At 45.1% G+C, this 20,209-nt stretch overlaps 1 protein-coding gene across 1 annotated transcript; it reads right to left on the bottom strand.

Moving 5' to 3' along the window:
* Positions 1–1,942: 1,942 nt before the first annotated feature.
* Positions 1,943–19,748, bottom strand: LOC144490763 (sodium/hydrogen exchanger 1-like). The gene is made up of 7 exons (XM_078208469.1): positions 19,647–19,748; positions 13,243–13,313; positions 12,449–12,613; positions 11,855–11,969; positions 11,431–11,532; positions 7,307–7,379; positions 1,943–4,346 (listed from the first exon to the last, which is right to left on the bottom strand). The coding sequence occupies exons 1-7, from the start codon at positions 19,746–19,748 to the stop codon at positions 4,108–4,110; spliced, it is 867 nt and encodes a 288-aa protein (XP_078064595.1). The 3' UTR covers positions 1,943–4,107.
* Between the last annotated feature and the right edge of the window lie 461 nt (positions 19,749–20,209).

Raw genomic sequence — 20,209 nt, 5'->3', positions numbered from 1 at the left:
AGGATGGCTCACTTAAGAGAGATGAAGGGACTTTTTTTTCTCAGAGGGCTGAGTGTCTCTGGAACACCCTTCCTCAAAAGGTGGTGGAAGCAGAGTCTTTGAATATTTTTTTCTAAGGCTGAGCTGGATAGATTCTTGATTAACAAGGAGGTGAGTGGTTAGGGAGTAGGCAGGAATGTGAGGTTGAGGTTACAATCAGATCAGCCATGACCTTATTGAATGGCGGAGCAGGCTTGAGGAGTTGGATGGTCTACTCCTGCTCCTAATTCATATGTTAAGACAATGGAGTAATTAGAATTGTGTTCCTAGTTGTGGGTTACTCTTAGTAATGCACCAATACAGAGTAATTGGAAATGTGTTCCCAATTTTGGGTTAGTCTCAGAGCCAGATGCTGATGACAAAATCTGGAGGCTCGATGAGGAAAGCTGTGGGAGTAGCAATCCACCTAACCTGCACATTTTTGGACTGTGGGAGGAAACCAGAGCACCTGGAGGAAACCCTCGCAGACACGGGGAGAATGTGTAAACTCCACACAGTCACCCAAGGCCAGAATTGAACCTGGGTCCCTGGAGTTGTGAGGCAGCAGTGCTTACCACTGTGCCACCGTGCCGAGGTAGAGGAAAAATAAGGATCACATACAAAAAAAACAAGAGCTGGCACAGGATTATGATTGACAGAATTAAATGTGAACATCACTAGGTAGGGAAATATGCGCTGCTTTTCTAAACTTTCAGCTGAATGATGAATTTATCCAATTAGAAACCTGCAATACCCGAGATTGATACAGAGAAGGGTTATTCAAGATTACTGCTTGTCAGAAATTTTGATTGACAGCTAAACTTTACCAGGATTTGGAAAGGAGTGGTTGTGAATTTCAGGTCTCCAGTGTGGATTGTACTGGATTTAAATTGATTCACAACCAGATATTTACCCCGATTGTTTGATGTAAAATGGAGTGGAGACGGTAATCTGCCCAGTGTACATGACACAGGATAAGACTGTCCTCTTTATTGGTCTTATGTCTGCAGTTAAGTAACTTTGAGCACTATGTTATACAGTTATATGAGATTTTCTTGTTGGTTGAGGGCCAAAGCACGGGATTGGAGATTCCACAGGGCTCTGTCTTGAGATGGGATTTGCAGGGGAGTCTGCCCGAGTTTAAACAGAGATGAACTTAATGTTCAGTGTGGCCAGTATTAGCAGTGTGCAATGATGGAATGTTCTGCTTTGTAAAGGGAGAAGAATACATCTGAAAGAACATTTCAAATATGGACAAAGAGCATTAAGATTTTGTAGACTGATCATTCTGAAAGAAATTTAAGGATGGTATAGTTTAGCCACTGTTTCAAGTTTAGTAGGATAATATGACGTAGGAGACAAAGTGAACCTTAATTTCTGATGTTTATAACTGTTAATGGAATTATCATAACTTTGTAAATGTGTTTAATGTTAAATGAATAAAAATTGAAAAAAATCCATTCTATTTGGATGGACGACTGCCTGGAAAAACCAGTTCCGTTGAGAACACCAGGGGCCACTGAGAATACAGTACCAGGTGCTGTCACCTCTTCTTGCCTCCAGAGGTTACCCTCAGCTTGTAACATTCACATTGCCATTTATCAGTCAGCTGCTAACACCAGCATTCTCTCCAGCAGGTGACATATTGCTGTATAATACATGGGGGGTAAGCTGGAGTGAGTAGAAAGAAATCCAAGATGGAATATACAGGGACGTGGATGAAAAGTATTGCTGGGTTAAACCTTCACTTCTTGCTCAGGATTTTGATCATCAGGCTGCTTGCTCCTTCTACAGCCACTATAATTTTAGATCACCCAATACATTCATGTTCATATGTTATGTGCATACCTGCCAAGTAACTGGCCAATCTCTAAGCATCCAATTACAAAATGTTGATTGAAACCGATGAATGAAACCATAAAATGAAATAATTCATATAATTTTATTAATAATATTTTGGTAGTATTTCAGTTATATACACATTATTAAAAATGAGATCTGCAGTAGCTTGGTATGAGGAGGCCTTCTGCGCTAAACGGGGTTGGGAACGAGAGATACTAGAAAAGGGTGTTTCGCAATTAGGTGTTGCGGAAATGATGCAAGCAAGTGGAGGAACAGAATGAGTCAAGTTTGTGCCAACAGTTCATTTTCAGCACCTCCAATAGATGCACAACACCAATGTTTGATTGCGCGTTACTGGTCGAATCTTATTTGAGAAGGCAGCTGATAAGATGTAACTGTTTTGATCCGAATTGTTGCATAACTGCAGCCATCCAGTCCACTGACTATTCAAGGTGAACAGATTGCTGCAGCATTTGAGATTTCATTCTGCCGCACTTCTTCATTTAGAATGTGATCCAAATTGAGATGGGGGAGGACACTGAGGTATCACATCACAGAGCTCTCCTCACTGTCTACATACACCTGGACAAACTGAGCACTCAGAGGTGCTTGCTCTGGCCTGCACTTGCTGCAGTTTCCAGGCCTTACATGGGAACAATGCTCCATACTCTTGATTCGTGATACTGCATGGGCACAGCAATAATGAGAATTAATCAAATACTCCTAACCTCTTCCAACAAATATAAAAACATATGAAAAACATAAAAAAATCTCAGCATCGTAGCGACTCACAACATACTCCAAACACCAAGAAGCACATAACACATTCAATCACATTTTCTGTTGAGTGCTGTGACTTACGTAAGCAAATTATTTTGAACGGGAAAGTGCAAAAATGGATCAGTTAATTTTCTTAAAGGCAACTAGCAATAGCAGCAAATCATCTGACAACACCAGCACACATTCATCATCCCTATGACCTTGCTCCTCTCCCTGACTGCTGACCTGCACACATAGCCTGTTTATAGCAGTGAGACAAGGGGACAGAAATTCATACACTGAGGCTAAATAAGCCCTACCTTCACTCTGATCTGTATGATTGTGATGTGGTGTAAGTGCTGCGGTTGTAGTTCAAGCTCATATAATTTATAAAAATGTCCTATGCAGTTTTCTTAATCACTGATGCCATTGCTCCTGTGTCACACTGAATCCACCTTTGTGCTCTGCTACATAGCCCCACCTCTGCACGCCTTCAATTTCAATATTTGAAATAGTGGTTATATAGTTTGGTGGCAGGGGCCACTCCGGCTGGGCCTCAGCTGGCTGGAGCTGCCCCGGCCGGGGGGAACCGCTGGACCGAGGCCTCGGCTGGCTGGAACTGTTCCGACCGGGTCTCAGCTGACTGGAGCTGCTTGGAAAGGGCCTTGGCAGGCTGGGGCCACTCTGACTAGGCATTGCCTGGCTGGAGCCGTTCCGACCGGGCCTCAACTGGAGCTTGGCTCAGAGAGCTGGTTTGACCGAGGCTCGGCTAGTGGGAGCTGTTGTATTTGGTCCCTGTTGCCACTCTGAAATTTAGTGCAATCTGTGGGTTTGAAATGCTCTCATTTCACACAGTTTTAATACAGTACAGGGTTTCTGGACATGCAGCAATGATTTTCTTTAACATTCGGAAATAAACAAAATGGAGTCCCGTAATTACAATCTGATGAAAAAAGAGCCCCTGATAACAACTAGAAAAATAAAGTTCATCTTTGGTTTTGAGTCACGTAGTGCGTGCTTGAGCTACCCCTATCTTCTCAATCACAGCCTGTTTCTCCAAGTGTCTTATTTTGTGTGGTCCCTCGCTCTAGGAAGTGATGGTATTGTTGCATTTACCAGGGTGTTGCGTCTAGAGCTAATATTTAGCAAACACCACAGCCCAGACAACAAGACCCTATCGGTAGTGTGATTCAGGCAGTGCAGCCAAGACGAGGCAGTGCTAACACCTGTTGTGCTTCTTGCAAAAATGTGTTAAAAATCAAACAGAATTTCAGCTGCCTTACTGTAGACAGTTTTTCCTTCTGTGTAACTCACTGTCCGTTGTAAGCTCTGTATCTATATTGTTCTGTGAGACATCGGAACATAACAGGAACAATCAATCTTATCCCCAGAATTACACTTTGAGAAGCAGGCTGCAGGTAGACTTTGGGGTGATGAGTAATGCTGGCAGAAGCTGGAGATTTGCAGCTTCCTCTGTCTCAGTCAGCTCTATGACTGGTGCTGGTCATCAGGCTCATTATCTGGTCCAGGGTCACTAAGAAAGCGATGTACACGTTGACTGGGTGAACCGCTTTCATCATGTGCAGTGAATACAATTCCTTTGTCTTCTTGGTGCACTGCATCTGTACTTCCACTGTCAGCAGATCGCTTCCGGGTAGGAGTGGCCAGGTCAATGGTGATCATTGGCATGTCACTTGTCATATCCCTGGGATCAAAATACGTGGTATCTGAATGAAGGGAGAAGGACTGTTAGTACTGGAATTTCACATCTCACGAGGCGCTTTGTATTCAGCCTCTGAGAAACCCAGACATCTTTCAAATCAGATTTTGAATTTCTATTTAAATGTGGGACTGTGGGACCAACACCTCTCGACCAACACCTCTCAGTCTGTAAGCACTGTATTGTGGGTTGCAATGCAGCTTGGAGACAATCAAGTTCGCTCAAAAGCCAGATGGTCACTACTAATGTGACTTCTTGGCAAAATTTGAATTTCTTAGGTTCCAGTCTTGGTTCAGTGGACTCAGAAGATTGTTGGTCCAAGCCCCACTCTAGACTCAAGCACAAAATCTAGGTTGACACTTCAGCTCAGTACTTAGCGCTGACCCTTCAACAGCGCCCTGAAGGAGTGGTGTTCTGGTGGAGATGTCCTCTTTTGGATGAGACATTACACTGGTGCCCCATCTGTCCTCTCAAGTGGATGTAAAAGATTCTTTGGCACTTCTGACAAAGGAGCTTTCTCTAACATCCTGGCCAATATTTATCCTTCAAACAATATCACTAAAACAGTTTTTGAGTCATTTATCTCACTCCCCCCGTTGTGGAATTTTGCTGTGCATAAATTGACTGCTATTTGCCCAGTAACGATATCTCAAAAATATTTAGGTGGCTGGATGTCCAGAAGACAAAAGGTACTATATAATTTTTTAAAAATATTCATTTTTGGGACATGGGCGTCGCTGGCTGACCAGCATTTATTGGCCATCCTTAACTGCTCGAGAGCAATCTAGAGTCAACCACATTGCTGTGGCTCTGGAGTCACATGTGGGCCAGACCAGTTAAGGATGGCAGATTTCCTTCCTTAAAGGACATGAGTGAACCGGATGGGTTTTTCCGACAATCGATAATACTTTCATGGCCATCAGTAGATTCTTAATTCCAGATATTTTTTATTGAATTCAAATTCCACTACATGCCATGGCGGGATTTGAACTCAGGTTCCCAGAACATTAGCTGAGTTTCTGAATTAATAGTCTGGCGATAATACCACCGGGCCATTGCCTTCCCTTAAAAGTTATGTTCTCTTAAAGTTGTGTTTTTTCTTTAGTCTCATAGGTGTCCCCTGCCCACAATAGAAAGTTATCTAAATATGCAGCAACATGCAGCACAAACAGCATGGATGAGGGATGCGTTTGAACAAGTTTGGGAGATGCAGAACAGGGCCTAGCTGTTGGCTTAGCTGTTACTGAGCTTGAGGCAAATGTCTGCAGTTATAAAGTTTCCAATAGGATGACTTAAACTCATTATTTTGACTCACTGTTAGATTTACTGAGGAGCCAGCTGAATTGCTGACGTTTGAACTTAGACTCTAACTGAAAGTTCCCAGGTTCACAAAGCTGCACGGGGTAGAATGATTTGCTTTCGAGTCTGATGCTAAAACTGGAGGGTACTGGGAACAAGTAGTGAAACTTGGTCAGGGGGGGTCAGTAACCCAGGCTGAGGGGGTCGGGGGGGTCAGTAACCAAGGCTGAGGGGGTTGGGGGGGGGGAGAGGGGAGGTCAGTGACCCAGACTGAGGGGGTTGGGGGGGGGGGTCAGTGACCCAGGCTGAGGGGGGGCCAGGGGTCCGGGACCCAGGCTGAGGGGGTCGGGGGGTCAGTGACCCAGGCTGAGGGGTCCGGGGGGGGGGGGGGGGGGGGGGGGGGGGGGGGGGGGGGGGGGTCAGTGACCCAGACTGAGGGGTTGGGGGGGGGGTGGGGGGGGGGGGGGGGGGGGGGGGGGGGGTCAGTGACCCAGGCTGCGGGGTCCGGGACCCAGGCTGCGGGGTCCGGGACCCAGGCTGCGGGGTCAGGGACCCAGGCTGCGGGGTCAGGGACCCAGGCTGCGGGGTCAGGGACCCAGGCTGCGGGGTCAGGGACCCAGGCTGCGGGGTCAGGGACCCAGGCTGCGGGGTCAGGGACCCAGCCTGCGGGGACAGGGACCCAGGCTGCGGGGACAGGGACCCAGGCTGCGGGGACAGGGACCCAGGCTGCGGGGACAGGGACCCAGGCTGCGGGGTCAGGGACCCAGGCTGCGGGGTCAGGGACCCAGGCTGCGGGGTCAGGGACCCAGGCTGCGGGGTCAGGGACCCAGGCTGCGGGGTCAGGGACCCAGGCTGCGGGGTCAGGGACCCAGGCTGCGGGGTCAGGGACCCAGGCTGCGGGGTCAGGGACCCAGGCTGCGGGGTCAGGGACCCAGGCTGCGGGGTCAGGGACCCAGGCTGCGGGGTCAGGGACCCAGGCTGCGGGGTCAGGGACCCAGGCTGCGGGGTCAGGGACCCAGGCTGCGGGGTCAGGGACCCAGGCTGCGGGGTCAGGGACCCAGGCTGCGGGGTCAGGGACCCAGGCTGCGGGGTCAGGGACCCAGGCTGCGGGGTCAGGGACCCAGGCTGCGGGGTCAGGGACCCAGGCTGCGGGGTCAGGGACCCAGGCTGCGGGGTCAGGGACCCAGGCTGCGGGGTCAGGGACCCAGGCTGCGGGGTCAGGGACCCAGGCTGCGGGGTCAGGGACCCAGGCTGCGGGGTCAGGGACCCAGGCTGAGAGGCCAGGGGTCAGTGACCCAGGCTGAGAGGCCAGGGGTCAGTGACCCAGGCTGCGAGGCCAGGGGTCAGTGACCCAGGCTGCGAGGCCAGGGGTCAGTGACCCAGGCTGCGAGGCCAGGGGTCAGTGACCCAGGCTGCGAGGCCAGGGGTCAGTGACCCAGGCTGCGAGGCCAGGGGTCAGTGACCCAGGCTGCGAGGCCAGGGGTCAGTGACCCAGGCTGCGAGGCCAGGGGTCAGTGACCCAGGCTGCGAGGCCAGGGGTCAGTGACCCAGGCTGCGAGGCCAGGGGTCAGTGACCCAGGCTGCGAGGTCAGGGGTCAGTAACCCAGCTTCAACAATATAAGTGAACAAAAAAAGGAAGCATGAGGTCGGCAGGATCTGTTTCTTTACCTGGCTCCATTCCTGATTTTCGCCCGGGTGGCGAGCCTCGACCAGAAGCGGGAACTGTCAGGTGATCTGACATCTGTAAAGATCATCCAAAAACAATCATGAGCATTATATAAACGTTACAGTCAAACCATGGTAACAAAAGATGTCAAAAGAATCAATCCTGACTTTGTGTATAGGGAGACACATTCTGCAGACGACAACTGCTTCTGATAGACTACCGAACTCAGACCTCTGGCTCCAGTGAAATCAAGTCACATAGACTGTGTTGATTTGCTCTGTGAAGTAAATTTCCTCCAACTTGATTGATTTATTATTATCCTAAGTGTGTTCAGGAAAGTTTCCTCAGGCAGTATGTGGGGGTCCTACTTGGGAAAGGGCAAAACTTGACCCACTCTTGTGAAATAGGACAGGGCAAGTGGCTGAAGTGACGGTGGGGGACCACTTTGGGACCAGTGAGCATAGTTCTATTAATTTTAAAACAGTTATGGAAAGAGACAAAACTGGTCCACAGGTGCAAGTTCTAAATTGGGGCAAGGCGAATTTTGATCGAATTAGGCAGGAGCTTGGAAGGGTTGACTGGAGTGGCTTGTTTGAGGGCAAGGGGACCTCCGGCAAGTGGGAGGCCTTCAAATAGCTAGAGTTCAGGGTCTATATGTTCCTGTTAGGGTGAAGGGTAAGGCTGGCAGGAGTAGGGAACCCTGGCTGACAAAACGTATTGAGGTTTTGGCCAGGAAAAAGGAGGCATGGCTCAGGTACAAGCAGCTGGGATCAAGGGATTCCCTGGAGGTGTACAGGGGCAATAGGAGTATACTCAAGAAGGAAATTAGAAGGGCAAAAAGGGACACAAGGTAGCTTTGGCTGAGAGGATTATGGTGAATTCAAAAGGATTCTTTAAGTATATTAAAGGAAAAAGAATAACTAGAGAGAGAATAGGACCCCTCAAGGACCAAAATGGACGCACGTGTGGAACTGTAGGAGATGGGCGAGGTTCTCAATAAATATTTCTCCTCTGTATTTACCCTGGAGAAAGACAAGACGACTTGGGAACCTGGGAAAATTAGTGGCAATATATTGGGGACAGTTCGCATTACAATAGAGGTGGTGATGGATGTATTAAAATGTATGAAGGTGGATAAATCTCCTTGCCCTGACCAGGTATATCCAAGAACACCGCGTGAAGCTAGAGAAGAAATTGTGAGAGCCCTGGTTGAGATGTTTGCATCATCGTTAGCCATGGGCGAGATACCCCAGAAGACTGGAGGGAAGCAAATGTTGTGCCCTTATTTAAGAATGGCTGCAAAGAAAAACCTGGGAATTATAGACCGGTAAGCCTAACATTTGTGGTGGGTAAGTTACCAGAGAGGATTCTGAGGGATAAGATATACAGGCATTTGGAAAGACAGGGTTTGATTACGAGTAGTCAGCATGGATTTGTGCACGGGAGATCATGCCTTAGAAATTTGTTGGAGTTCTTTGATGAAGTGACCAGGAAGGTTGATGAGGGCAGGACAGTAGACATAGTCTATGTGAACTTCAGTAAGGCCTTTGATAAAGGCTGCTCTGGAAGGTTAGATCACATGGAATCCAGGGAGAGCTGGCAAATTGGATATACAATTGACTTGATGGTAGGAAGCAGAGGGTTATGGTGGAAGGATGCTTGTCAGACTGGAGGCCTGTGACTAGTGGTGTGTCTCAGGGGTCATTGCTGTTTGTTATCTATATCAATGATTTCGATGAGAATGTACAAGGCATGATCAGTAAGTTTGCAGATGACACTAAAATAGATGGTAGTGTAGACAGTGAGAAAGGTTATCAAAATTTGCAGAAGGATTTTGATCAGCTGGGGAATTGGGCCGAGAAATGGCAAATGGAGTTCAATACAGATAAGTGAGAGGTGTTGCATTTTGGAAAGGCAAATCAAGGTAGGACTTTCACGGTGAATGGTAGGACCTTAGGAAGTATTGGGGAACAGAGGGACCTTGGAGTTCAGGTGTACGGTTCTCTAAAGGTGGAGTCACAGGTAGATAGGGCAGTGAAGAAGGCTTTTGGCACGCTGGCCTTCATCAATCAGGGCATTGAGTATAGATGTTGGGAAGTTATGTTGCAGTTGTACGGGACATTGGTGAGGCCGTACGGGACATTGGCGAGGCTGCACCTGCAGTAGTGTGTTCAATTTTGGTCGCCTTGCTGTAGGAAAGATGTTATTAAACTGGAGAGAGTGCAGAAGAGATTTACAAGGATGTTGCCAGCACTCAAGGGACTGAGTTATAGAGAGAGATTGGACAGGCTAGGACTTTTTCCTTTGGAGCAAAGGAGACTGAGGGGTAATCTTATAGAGGTATGTAAGATCATGAGAGGCATGGATAGGGTAAATGCACTCAAGTCTTTCTCCCAGGGTTGGGGAATCGAGAACTAGACGGCATAGGTTTAAGTTAAGAGAAGAATCAATCAAAACCTGAGGAGCAACTTTTTTTACACAGCGGGTGGTACGTGTGTGGAATGAGCCGCTGGAAGAAGTGGGTGAGGCAGGGACATTGACAACATTTAAAAGGCATTTGGACAGATACATGCTTAGGAAACATTTAGAGGGATATGGGCCAAATGCAGGTAAATGAGGTTGGCTTAGATGGGCTTTTGGTCGGCATGGTCCAGTTTGGGCTGAAGGATCTATCTCCAAGCTGCAGATTCTATGATTCTAAGATTATTGTCACATGTATTAGTATACTGTGAAAAGTATTGTTTCTTGCGCGCTATACAGACAAAGCATACCATACGTAGAGAAGGAAAGGAGAGGGTGCAAAATGTAATGTTACTGTCATTGCTAGGGTGTAGAGAAATATCAACTTAAGAGTGGATAGGTCCATTCAAAAGTCTGATGGCAGCAGGAAAGAAGCTGTTCTTGAGTCGGTTGATTTGCGACCTCAGACTTTTGTACCTTTTTCCCGATGAAGGTGGAAGAAACTATGTCTGGGATGCGTACGGGCCTTGATTATGCTGGCTGCTTTCCTGAGGCAGAGGGTAGCGTAGACAGAGTCAATGGATGGGAGGTTGGTTTGTGTGATGCGATCCTTTGCAACTTCTTGCAGTCTTGGACAAAGCAGGAGCCATACCAAGCTGTGATACAACTAGAAATATTGCTTTCTATGGTGCATCTGTAAAAATTGAAGAGTCATAGCGGACATGCCAAATTTCCTTAGCCTCCTGAGAAAGTAGAGGTGTTGATGGGCTTTCTTAACTATAGCGTCGGCGTGGAGGGAATGGGACAGGTTGTTAGTGATCTGGACATCTAGAAACTTGAAGCTCTTGACCATTTCCACTTCATCCCCATTGATGTAGACAGGGGCACGTCCTCCACTACGCTTCCTGAAGTCAATGACTATCCCCTTCATTTTGTTGACATTGAGGGAGAGATTATCGTCATTGCACTAGTTCACCAGATTCTCTATCTCTTTCCTGTACTCTGTCTCATCATTGTTTGAGATCCGACCACTATGTCAGCAAACCTGAAAATCGAGTTGAGGGGAATTTGGCCACACAGTCATAGGTGTATGAAGAGTATAGTAAGGGGCTGAGGACACAGCCTTGTGGGGCACTGGTTTTGAGGATGATCGTGGTGGAGCTGTTGTTGCCTATTCTTACTGACTGCGGTCTGTGTGTTAGAAAGTCTAGGATCCAGTCGCAGAAGGAGCCAAGCCCCAGGTCATGGAGTTTTGAGATGAGTTTTGTTGGAATATTGGTGTTGAAGGCTGAGCTGTAGTCAATAAATAGGAGTCTGACATAATTGGCAGTGCTCAAGTCCCAGAAATTACGGATTTGGGATGCAGAACCTGGTGTGCCCCATGTCCCTGCTCACTCCCTGCCCTCAGTGTACAACACTGTCATCCCATATTGAAACAAAGCAGAAAGTGGCTCGAGGCTTTGAGGGACATTTATTGCCCTTGGGAACAGGGTGGTGAGCTGTCTTCTTGAACTGCTGCAGTCCATGTAGTGTCATTCTACTCTAACCCAGTAATATTGCTCCCAGACGTGAGATTAACAGGACCAGTCAGAAATGACTCGAGTACTATAGATACTGAAAGAGCTCTGAATAACCAAGGCAAACTTGACAATGAGATTTCACCTACCCGTGGATCCAAACTGCGCATCCTCTGCCGTTTTAACAACATTTGATTCCACTGGTCCTCGTATGGATCAGCAAGCAATGTATGTCTATTGTAGGATCGAAGCTGAAAGAAAAATCAAAGATTACTCACAGGGACAGGCAGCATCAAGGAGAGCGAATCCCTCACAGTTTGTTCATGGTAAAAGCCAATGTACACAGGAAAGCCAACTGCAGAGTAAATAATCACCACCTAATTTGGTGACCTTTACCCTGAACAGTAACTGTAGTTAGCGAGTAACCTTTACCTTGACCAGTGACCGTAGTCAATTGGTAACATTTAATCTGAACAATTACTGTAATTAGTAACAATAACTATAATTAAGAATCTTTACCCAAAATAATAACTGTACAGTCACTGACCAATTGTACCCTGAACAGATTCATACCCGTTGTCTTGTTTGCTGAAGATTCTCACGAAGTATTTTTCGGACTTCCTCCTCTCTCTCTTTTGAAAGTGTAGGTAGCAGTCGTTCTGTAAGTGTAGCCGTCCTCTGGACATGCCTATTAATTGTTGTTTAAATTATACATCCATTTATTTCAATAAGAAGGTATTACAGAACCCAAATGGATTCTTTATATTTGCATAAGCTACAGAAGCAACTATTAAACCCCATACACAGAACTTGTGACTGATCAGAGCGATAGACTAGTGGTAATGGAACCTTGGCTGAAATTACCCCCTGTTTCAATAAGTATCCAATGTTTTAAGTTCAGATGCTTCAGTTCTTTGAGTTCAGTAAATATTTCTCCACGGCATGACTAAATAAAGCCTTTCGAAAATACTCAGCTTCTAAAAGGTTTTCTCTCCTCTTGCTGACACCCTCACCCTACCCCAACCAGTGAGTCAATTCTTTCTTCCCCTATCCTTCTCCCCCTTTCCCATCGCCCACTCTCCCCTTCCCATTTCACCCGAGACGACCTCTCTTCCCTCAGCCCTCTCACCAACCGCTCCAAATCTCCACTCTGTTATAGTCACTTACTGTATAGACACTGCTGATGGAAATTTGGGTAGGCCACCGCTTGCTACCATCTCAATCGCATTTTTCATCTCCATTTTGTGGTAAAATGCGATGAGCTGTGGCTGTTTTGATCTTTCTCCAGCAATTAAACATTTCTTAATATATTTTTTATTGAACCGGTTCAGCCTGAAAGAAAAAGATAATTATTTCTAAATGATTGCACGCTGAGTGTGTATACAGGGACAGACTTGCTTTCAGCTACCCAGGATACTTTATTCTTCAGAGGCTGGAATATTTACACATTAGTGAGAATATAATATAATAGAACAATGATTTAAACCTGCAACATCTTACCATCTTCCTGCCTCCCTCAGAGCAAGTGCAACATAAGAATACCTCGCTCCTCTAGATGTCAGCATCCAGCTTTAAATCAATTGTACTGGAGCGAATCCGTGCAGCCCTTGCAATATGATGTGGAACCAAGGAATGGGTAGTCTTTGCACTCCTGTGCTTAGAAGGGAGATATGAGAAGAGGAATATTGCGTGTAAACGGTTAAGTGGTACACTGGAAGCTGCTCTTCTGCCAACTCAGATCTCAGGTACAACATGCCTCTGATTGGTGAGTCTTTTCAATACTAAAGACATAGATGGTTGATTTTGTGGGGAATCTTAAACCAGGGCTCAACCCCTCACTGAATTAAGCCAGAATAAACCTCTCACACACCCAGCCTGAAAACCCAATGATATTCATTTCAGTGGGGTAGAGATGGCCCAAGGCCCTAGTGACTGACACTATCTACTGCATCCTGACTCACTTGTCCTTCCAGTGGTGATGTCCATAGTGTCCACATACATCTTCAATACCAGTCAGTAAATGATCTAGGAACTAAGGAGAGAAACACCTTTAATAGCCAACTAGAAAAACTGCAGTAGATCAACAAACTGCAGAGTGCTGAAGTTAGACTTAATGAATCAGAGTTCCATAGTATAACTTGAGAGGTCTGTTGCCCCATGTTGGCTCTGGAACATCTCTCTGCTTACTCCAATGTCTTACAATTATACCCAATCTTTTAAATTGATCCTGAAAACACAATAAAGATGAACTAATTTTTCAAACATTTGGCAGTGATAAAATAAGTCATTTACTGATTATAATATTGATGTGTGCATTCCTCAGTCTCATCAGCAAGACTACATGCGATCTCAATGCCTGTGGACACAAGAGTGGATTGCATAAATTGGACAGAAAAGGAGCCTGAATAGGCACAAGGTCTTGTTGTAAAAGCCTGTTAAACAAAATGAAAACACAAAGAATTGACATGGTCAGAGAAAATGATTAGGAGATAGGCAATAGGAGAATAGATAACGGGTATGTTGTCAAATTGGCAGGCTGCGAATAAAGGTGAACACAGTAAGAAGTCTCACAACACCAGGTTAAAGTCCAACAGGTTTATTTGGTAGCAAATACCATAAGCTTTCGGAGCAATGCTCCTTCGTCAGATGGAGTGGTCTCTGTTCTCAAACAGGGCACAGACACAGAAATCAAATTACAGAATACTGATTAGAATGCAAATCTCTACAGCCAGCCAGGTCTTAAATGCACAGACAATGTGGGTGGAGGGAGCATTCAACACAGGTTAAAGAGATGTGTATTGTCTCCAGACAGTACAGCTTGTGAAATTGTGCAAGTCCAGGAGTCAAGCTGTGGGGGTTACTGATAATGTGACATAAATCCAACATCCCGGTTTAGACCGTCCTCATGTGTGCGGAACTTGGCTATCAGTTTCTGCTCAGTGACTCTGCGCTGTCGTGTGTCGTGAAGGCCGCCTTGGAGAACGCTTACCTGAAGATCCAAGGCTGAATGCCTGTGACTGCTGAAGTGCTCCCCCACAGGAAGAGAACAGTCTTGCCTGGTGATTGTCGAGCGGTGTTCATTCATCCGTTGTCGTAGCGTCTGCATGGTTTCCCCAATGTACCATGCCTCGGGACATCCTTTCTTGCAGCGTATCAGGTAGACAACTTTGGCCGAGTTGCAAGAGTAGGTACCATGTACCTGGTAGATGGTGTTCTCACGTGAGATGATGGCATCCGTGTTGATGATCCGGCACGTCTTGCAGAGGTTGCTGTGGCAGGGTTGTGTGGTGTCGTGGTCACTGTTCTCCTGAAGGCTGGGTAGTTTGCTGCGGACAATGGTCTGTTTGAGGTTGCGTGGTTGTTTGAAGGCAAGAAGTGGGGGGGTGGGGATGGCCTTGGCGAGATGTTCGTCTTCATCAATGACATGTTGAAGGCTCCGGAGGAGATACCGTAGCTTCTCCGCTCCGGGGAAGTACTGGACGACGAAGGGACGACACGGTGGACAGAGTACCCTTCGTCGTCCAGTACTTCCCCAGAGCGGAGAAGCTACGGCATCTCCTCCGGAGCCTTCAACATGTCATTGATGAAGACGAACATCTCGCCAAGGCCATCCCCACCCCCCCATTTCTTGCCTTCAAACAACCACGCAACCTCAAACAGACCATTGTCCGCAGCAAACTACCCAGCCTTCAGGAGAACAGTGACCACGACACCACACAACCCTGCCACAGCAACCTCTGCAAGACGTGCCGGATCATCAACACGGATGCCATCATCTCACGTGAGAACACCATCTACCAGGTACATGGTACCTACTCTTGCAACTCGGCCAACGTTGTCTACCTGATACGCTGCAAGAAAGGATGTCCCGAGGCATGGTACATTGGGGAAACCATGCAGACGCTACGACAACGGATGAATGAACACCGCTCGACAATCACCAGGCAAGACTGTTCTCTTCCTGTGGGGGAGCACTTCAGCAGTCACGGGCATTCAGCCTTGGATCTTCAGGTAAGCGTTCTCCAAGGCGGCCTTCACGACACACGACAGCGCAGAGTCACTGAGCAGAAACTGATAGCCAAGTTCCGCACACATGAGGACGGTCTAAACCGGGATGTTGGATTTATGTCACATTATCAGTAACCCCCACAGCTTGACTCCTGGACTTGCACAATTTCACAAGCTGTACTGTCTGGAGACAATACACATCTCTTTAACCTGTGTTGAATGCTCCCTCCACCCACATTGTCTGTGCATTTAAGACCTGGCTGGCTGTAGAGATTTGCATTCTAATCAGTATTCTGTAATTTGATTTCTGTGTCTGTGCCCTGTTTGAGAACAGAGACCACTCCATCTGACGAAGGAGCATTGCTCCGAAAGCTTATGGTATTTGCTACCAAATAAACCTGTTGGACTTTAACCTGGTGTTGTGAGACTTCTTACTGTGCTTACCCCAGTCCAACGCCGGCATCTCCACATCAATAAAGGTGAACCCAGGGATCAGTAATAGAATACACTTCACTATATTACTATATTTATAAATACCTTGGGTGTAAGAATAGGAACCGGTGAATTCAAAATGTGCTGATGACACTAAGTTAAGAGGCGCAGTAACTAATGTGGCAATTATTTCATGAGAGTCGGAATTCACTGGTGAGCAATGGATAAATAGTGCAATCAGTACATTATCAACTTGGAATATGATTAAACTACAAGTCCCAGCAACAGTTAATAGCCAATCAGTTGTTGTAAGTGTTAATTGTTATGGCCTGCTGTTGACTGATTAGTGGCTTGGGAGTTTCTAAGAAGATTGGAGGAATATCGCCAACACGGAAGTTTGTGAACATAGTAAACAGAGTGGTCGGTTAAACTGAATGGCTGTGTAAATTTGGTGAGGGTGAGATTGAGAATACAGTGCAGAGGGGAAAGAGGTACAATGTATCTTAAACCAAGGAGCAACAATAAATCAGGAAATAATTGCACTGAAGGAAATAGAAAAATTGGCATGATCCTCAACAGATGAGCAGCGGAACCTAGGGAAATTAAGTATACAGGGAAGTGTCTGGAGAGAGCTACATTAATATATTTAGTGGTTAGTGTTGTACTTAATTTGATAAGGATTTAATATTAATTCACAGAAGTGCAAATGTAAGGAAAACCAGCTAAGTGATTACATTCTAACAGCATTTAAAGATGCTAATAATTGACAAATAGCTAACTCATTCAAGTAGCTAATTAATTAGTTACATTCAAGCTAAATTCACCTATTTCATAACTTTAGGCCTCATATAACCAATTAGTTCACAAAATAAACAACCGATAACCAATAAATTAATAAAGATGTGGCCACGCAGGCATTGTGTCAGGATTGAATTATCTGGGAGTTTGTGGACAATGAGACTATCCTAGAGTTTCATAACTGCAAGAAATGCCTTTGCCCTGAGACACTCCATCTCAGAGTAATTGAGCTAGAGTCCAAGTTAGAGACAATTTGATTTACAAGGGAGGAGACAAAATTACTGGATAATTTACTCCAGAGAATAGTCACAACAGGAAAGCACAAGTGCAGGAAGGAAAGAGTTTCAACTGTCAGCCAGGTATGGGGAAACTTAGGAACAGGTGTGAAGAAGGTCCAGCATATACTACTTCTGTCCAACAGGTACAAAATAATCTATCTGCGAGGATTAGGGCAAAGACTTTGGGAAGAACAGTCAAGAATGCAAGCTAAAACACCCAGGAACAGAAGGGAAATGCAGAGTAGAAGGTTTGCAGTTATATGGGATTCCATAATAAGGGGGGATAGGTAGTATCCTTCAGAGTCAGGATTGAGTGTCTTAAAAGGAGTACTGCCTACCAGCTGCGAGGATATGGAGCATCTTAAAATGACTGGTAAAGAACCTAGAGGAGGGAAGATCCAATAGTTGTGCTCCATGTTGGAACTAACAACAGAAGAAAGAATAAGGAAGATGTCCTGCTAAGGAAGTATCAGGTGTTCGGAACTAAATTGAAATGCTGGATCTCACAAGTAATAATTTCTGGATTATTACCAAGCTACATGCAAATTGGCATAAAGACAAACAAAGTAGGAAAGTCATCACGTGGATAAAGGAGTAGTATGGGAAGGAAAGTTAGCATTTCATGAGACACTGGTACCAGTACTGGGACGAGAGGGAGTACACTGTTTGAACAAGACGCATTTGTACAATCTGGAACCAAGGTCTACGTAGAAAGGATAATGAAAGCTGTAAAGTAGACAACATCGGACAGGGGAAGAGTTTTTCTTGTTTTCAAAACAAAATGATCAAACTGGAGACAATTTGTAGCGAGGATCCGGATATAGTAGAGATGACTAAAACATGGCTACATTGAAAACAGGATTGACAACTAAATATTGCAATAAGAGGGGTAAAAGTTGACTCCCCTAATTCATCACTCGAGGTTGGGCTGTAATAGGGTTCAGTTATGAATTTAGCAAGAAATTCATTGCCAATAATGCAGGAGTCCCAATATGCTTGCCTCCAGATTGTGAAGAATTAATTAGACAGGTTCTGAGTTCAAATCAAAGAACAAGATAAGTTTATTGACCCTACTTCCTGAATTAAAAGAAAACTAGGCAAATCGTAACCTTCATTCATACATCTCACACATTCCTTGGGCCTCACACATACACACTAGTACAGATGGTAGAATACAAGTACAAGCTTAAAGAATTTTTACATTTCTTGAGGAAAAGAAAGAAATATGTGGTTAATTGTCCTTTGGCCGGTCTTGATGTGGTAATCCCTTTCAGTATATCCTTCTGATTTTTGCTCTGACTTAGCTAACAGTTCTTTAAAAGCCTTGCTGGCTGTATGTTCCAGATGAACTTGATTACCATATCTATTATAGTCACTGTGTTGTAGAACAGGTTATTAAATTTTTGATGTCTCCTCCGAGAAACCTTTGAAGAGTAATAGAGTATAAATCAACAGGCGACGGTTTGGGTGGGTGAAGGAGTTTGGTTTAGGAGTCTGTCCCTTTTCATCCACACATGGATAGAATGTAAGTTATATATTCTGCTGTGGGGAAGTTCCTCCATTGTCTTAACAGGATTACAGTTTATTAAAATACAACCAAAAAATATATAGAAATGATATATTTTCTAAAACACTGGACAACATTCATGCTCGGGATGATAAGTGGCAAGTACCATTCATGCCACGTAAGTGCCAGGCAATGACCATCTCCAATAAGACAGAATGTAACCATCAATGGTATTACCAATGACCATTGTTGAGTCCTCCACAAACATCCTGACAGTTAGTATTGACCAGAAACTTAACTGAACCAGCCTTTAAATATTGTGACCGCAAGAGGAGGTCAAAGGCTGGGAATTCTGTGGTGAGTAACTTACCTCCTGACTCTCCAAAGCCTGTACACCATCTACAAGGCACAAGTCAGGAGTGTGGTAGAACACTCCCTATTTTTCTGAATGTGCATAAATCGAACAAAATTCGATAAGCTTGACATTATCCAGAACAAAGCACCCTGCTTAATCGGTACCCCATCGATTACCTTTAACATTCACTCCGTCCACCACTAGCACACAGTGGCAGCAATGTGTAACATTTAAAAGATGCACTGTAGCAGCTTGCCCAGGCTCCTTTGATCGCAATTTTCAAACACACAATCTCTATTACCTAGAAGGACAAGGGCAGCAGATACATGGGAACGCCACCATCTGCAAGTTTGCCTCCAAGCCACAAACATTCTTGACTTGGAATTATATCATCATTCCTTCACTGTAGCTGGGTCAAAATTCTGGAATTCCATTGCAAACAGTGTTTATGTGCATCTTGATTCCACATCATACAACCGCAGTGATTCAAGAAAGCAGCTCAACACTATCTTCTGAAGGGAAATTTGGAATGGGCAACAAATGCTGGTCTGGCCAGCAATCCCACATCCAAAGAATGAACAAATAAAATAGAAATTCCATTCAAGGATGAGCTTCAAATATTAATACAGTAGGAATAGAAAGAAAACAATTATGGATAAATTAGCAAAATCAAGAGAGGACACAACCCTCGGACTGGATGCTAAGCACCCGCACACTTGAGGAAACTAGGGAAGAGTTAGCAGAAGCTAATTTATACATACAAAAGTTCCCTAGAAGAGGAGGCCCTGCCAGAGGGCTGGTGGACAGATAATGTTCCTATATACAAAAAGAGAAAATGAACAAACTTTAGGAATTATAGACTGATTAGCCATCAGTGATCGGAAAGATATAGGAGTCTGCACTAAAATGATAGAAGAACTTAGAGACAGAAAATAAAATAAAAATGGTCAGCATGGATTCCAAAAAGCTAAGTTATGCTTAACTAACCTGATAGAATTCTTTGAAGAGGTAACGGAAAGAGTAGACAAGAGTAATGCAGAAGATGCCACATACTTGGACTTTCAAAAGGTCTTCGATAAGGTACGACATAGTAGGTTCATGATAAAGATTAGGGCGTGTGAAGTCAGGGATAAATAGCTGCATGAATTGCAAATTTGCTAAAAAAATAGAAAGCAGAGATTAGGGGTAAGGGTAATTATTCAGATTGGAGAAAGGTAGCAAGCGGTGTTCCACAAGGATTAATACTGGGACAACTGTTATTCATAATTTACATTCAGGATTTGAATTTAGAAATAAATTAAATCAACACCAAGCTTTGCATATGATACCAAACTGAGGGAAGGGTACAGTTAACATGCAAAATAAAACAGTTTAGATAACTTGCAGACTTAAGTGGCAAATGAACTGTAACATGGATAATTGTAAAGTGATCCACTTTGGTAGGAAAGACAGAAGAAATGTCACTAACAAGGTGGAAAATTAAAAAAATTGAATAGGGTATGAAGGCTAAAGGATCTAAGGATACAGATGAAAGAAATAATTAAAAGCAG

Source organism: Mustelus asterias, unplaced genomic scaffold, assembly GCF_964213995.1.
Source record: "Mustelus asterias unplaced genomic scaffold, sMusAst1.hap1.1 HAP1_SCAFFOLD_3755, whole genome shotgun sequence".
NCBI lineage: Eukaryota > Metazoa > Chordata > Chondrichthyes > Carcharhiniformes > Triakidae > Mustelus > Mustelus asterias.
This window is presented reverse-complemented; position numbering and strand designations above follow the sequence as displayed.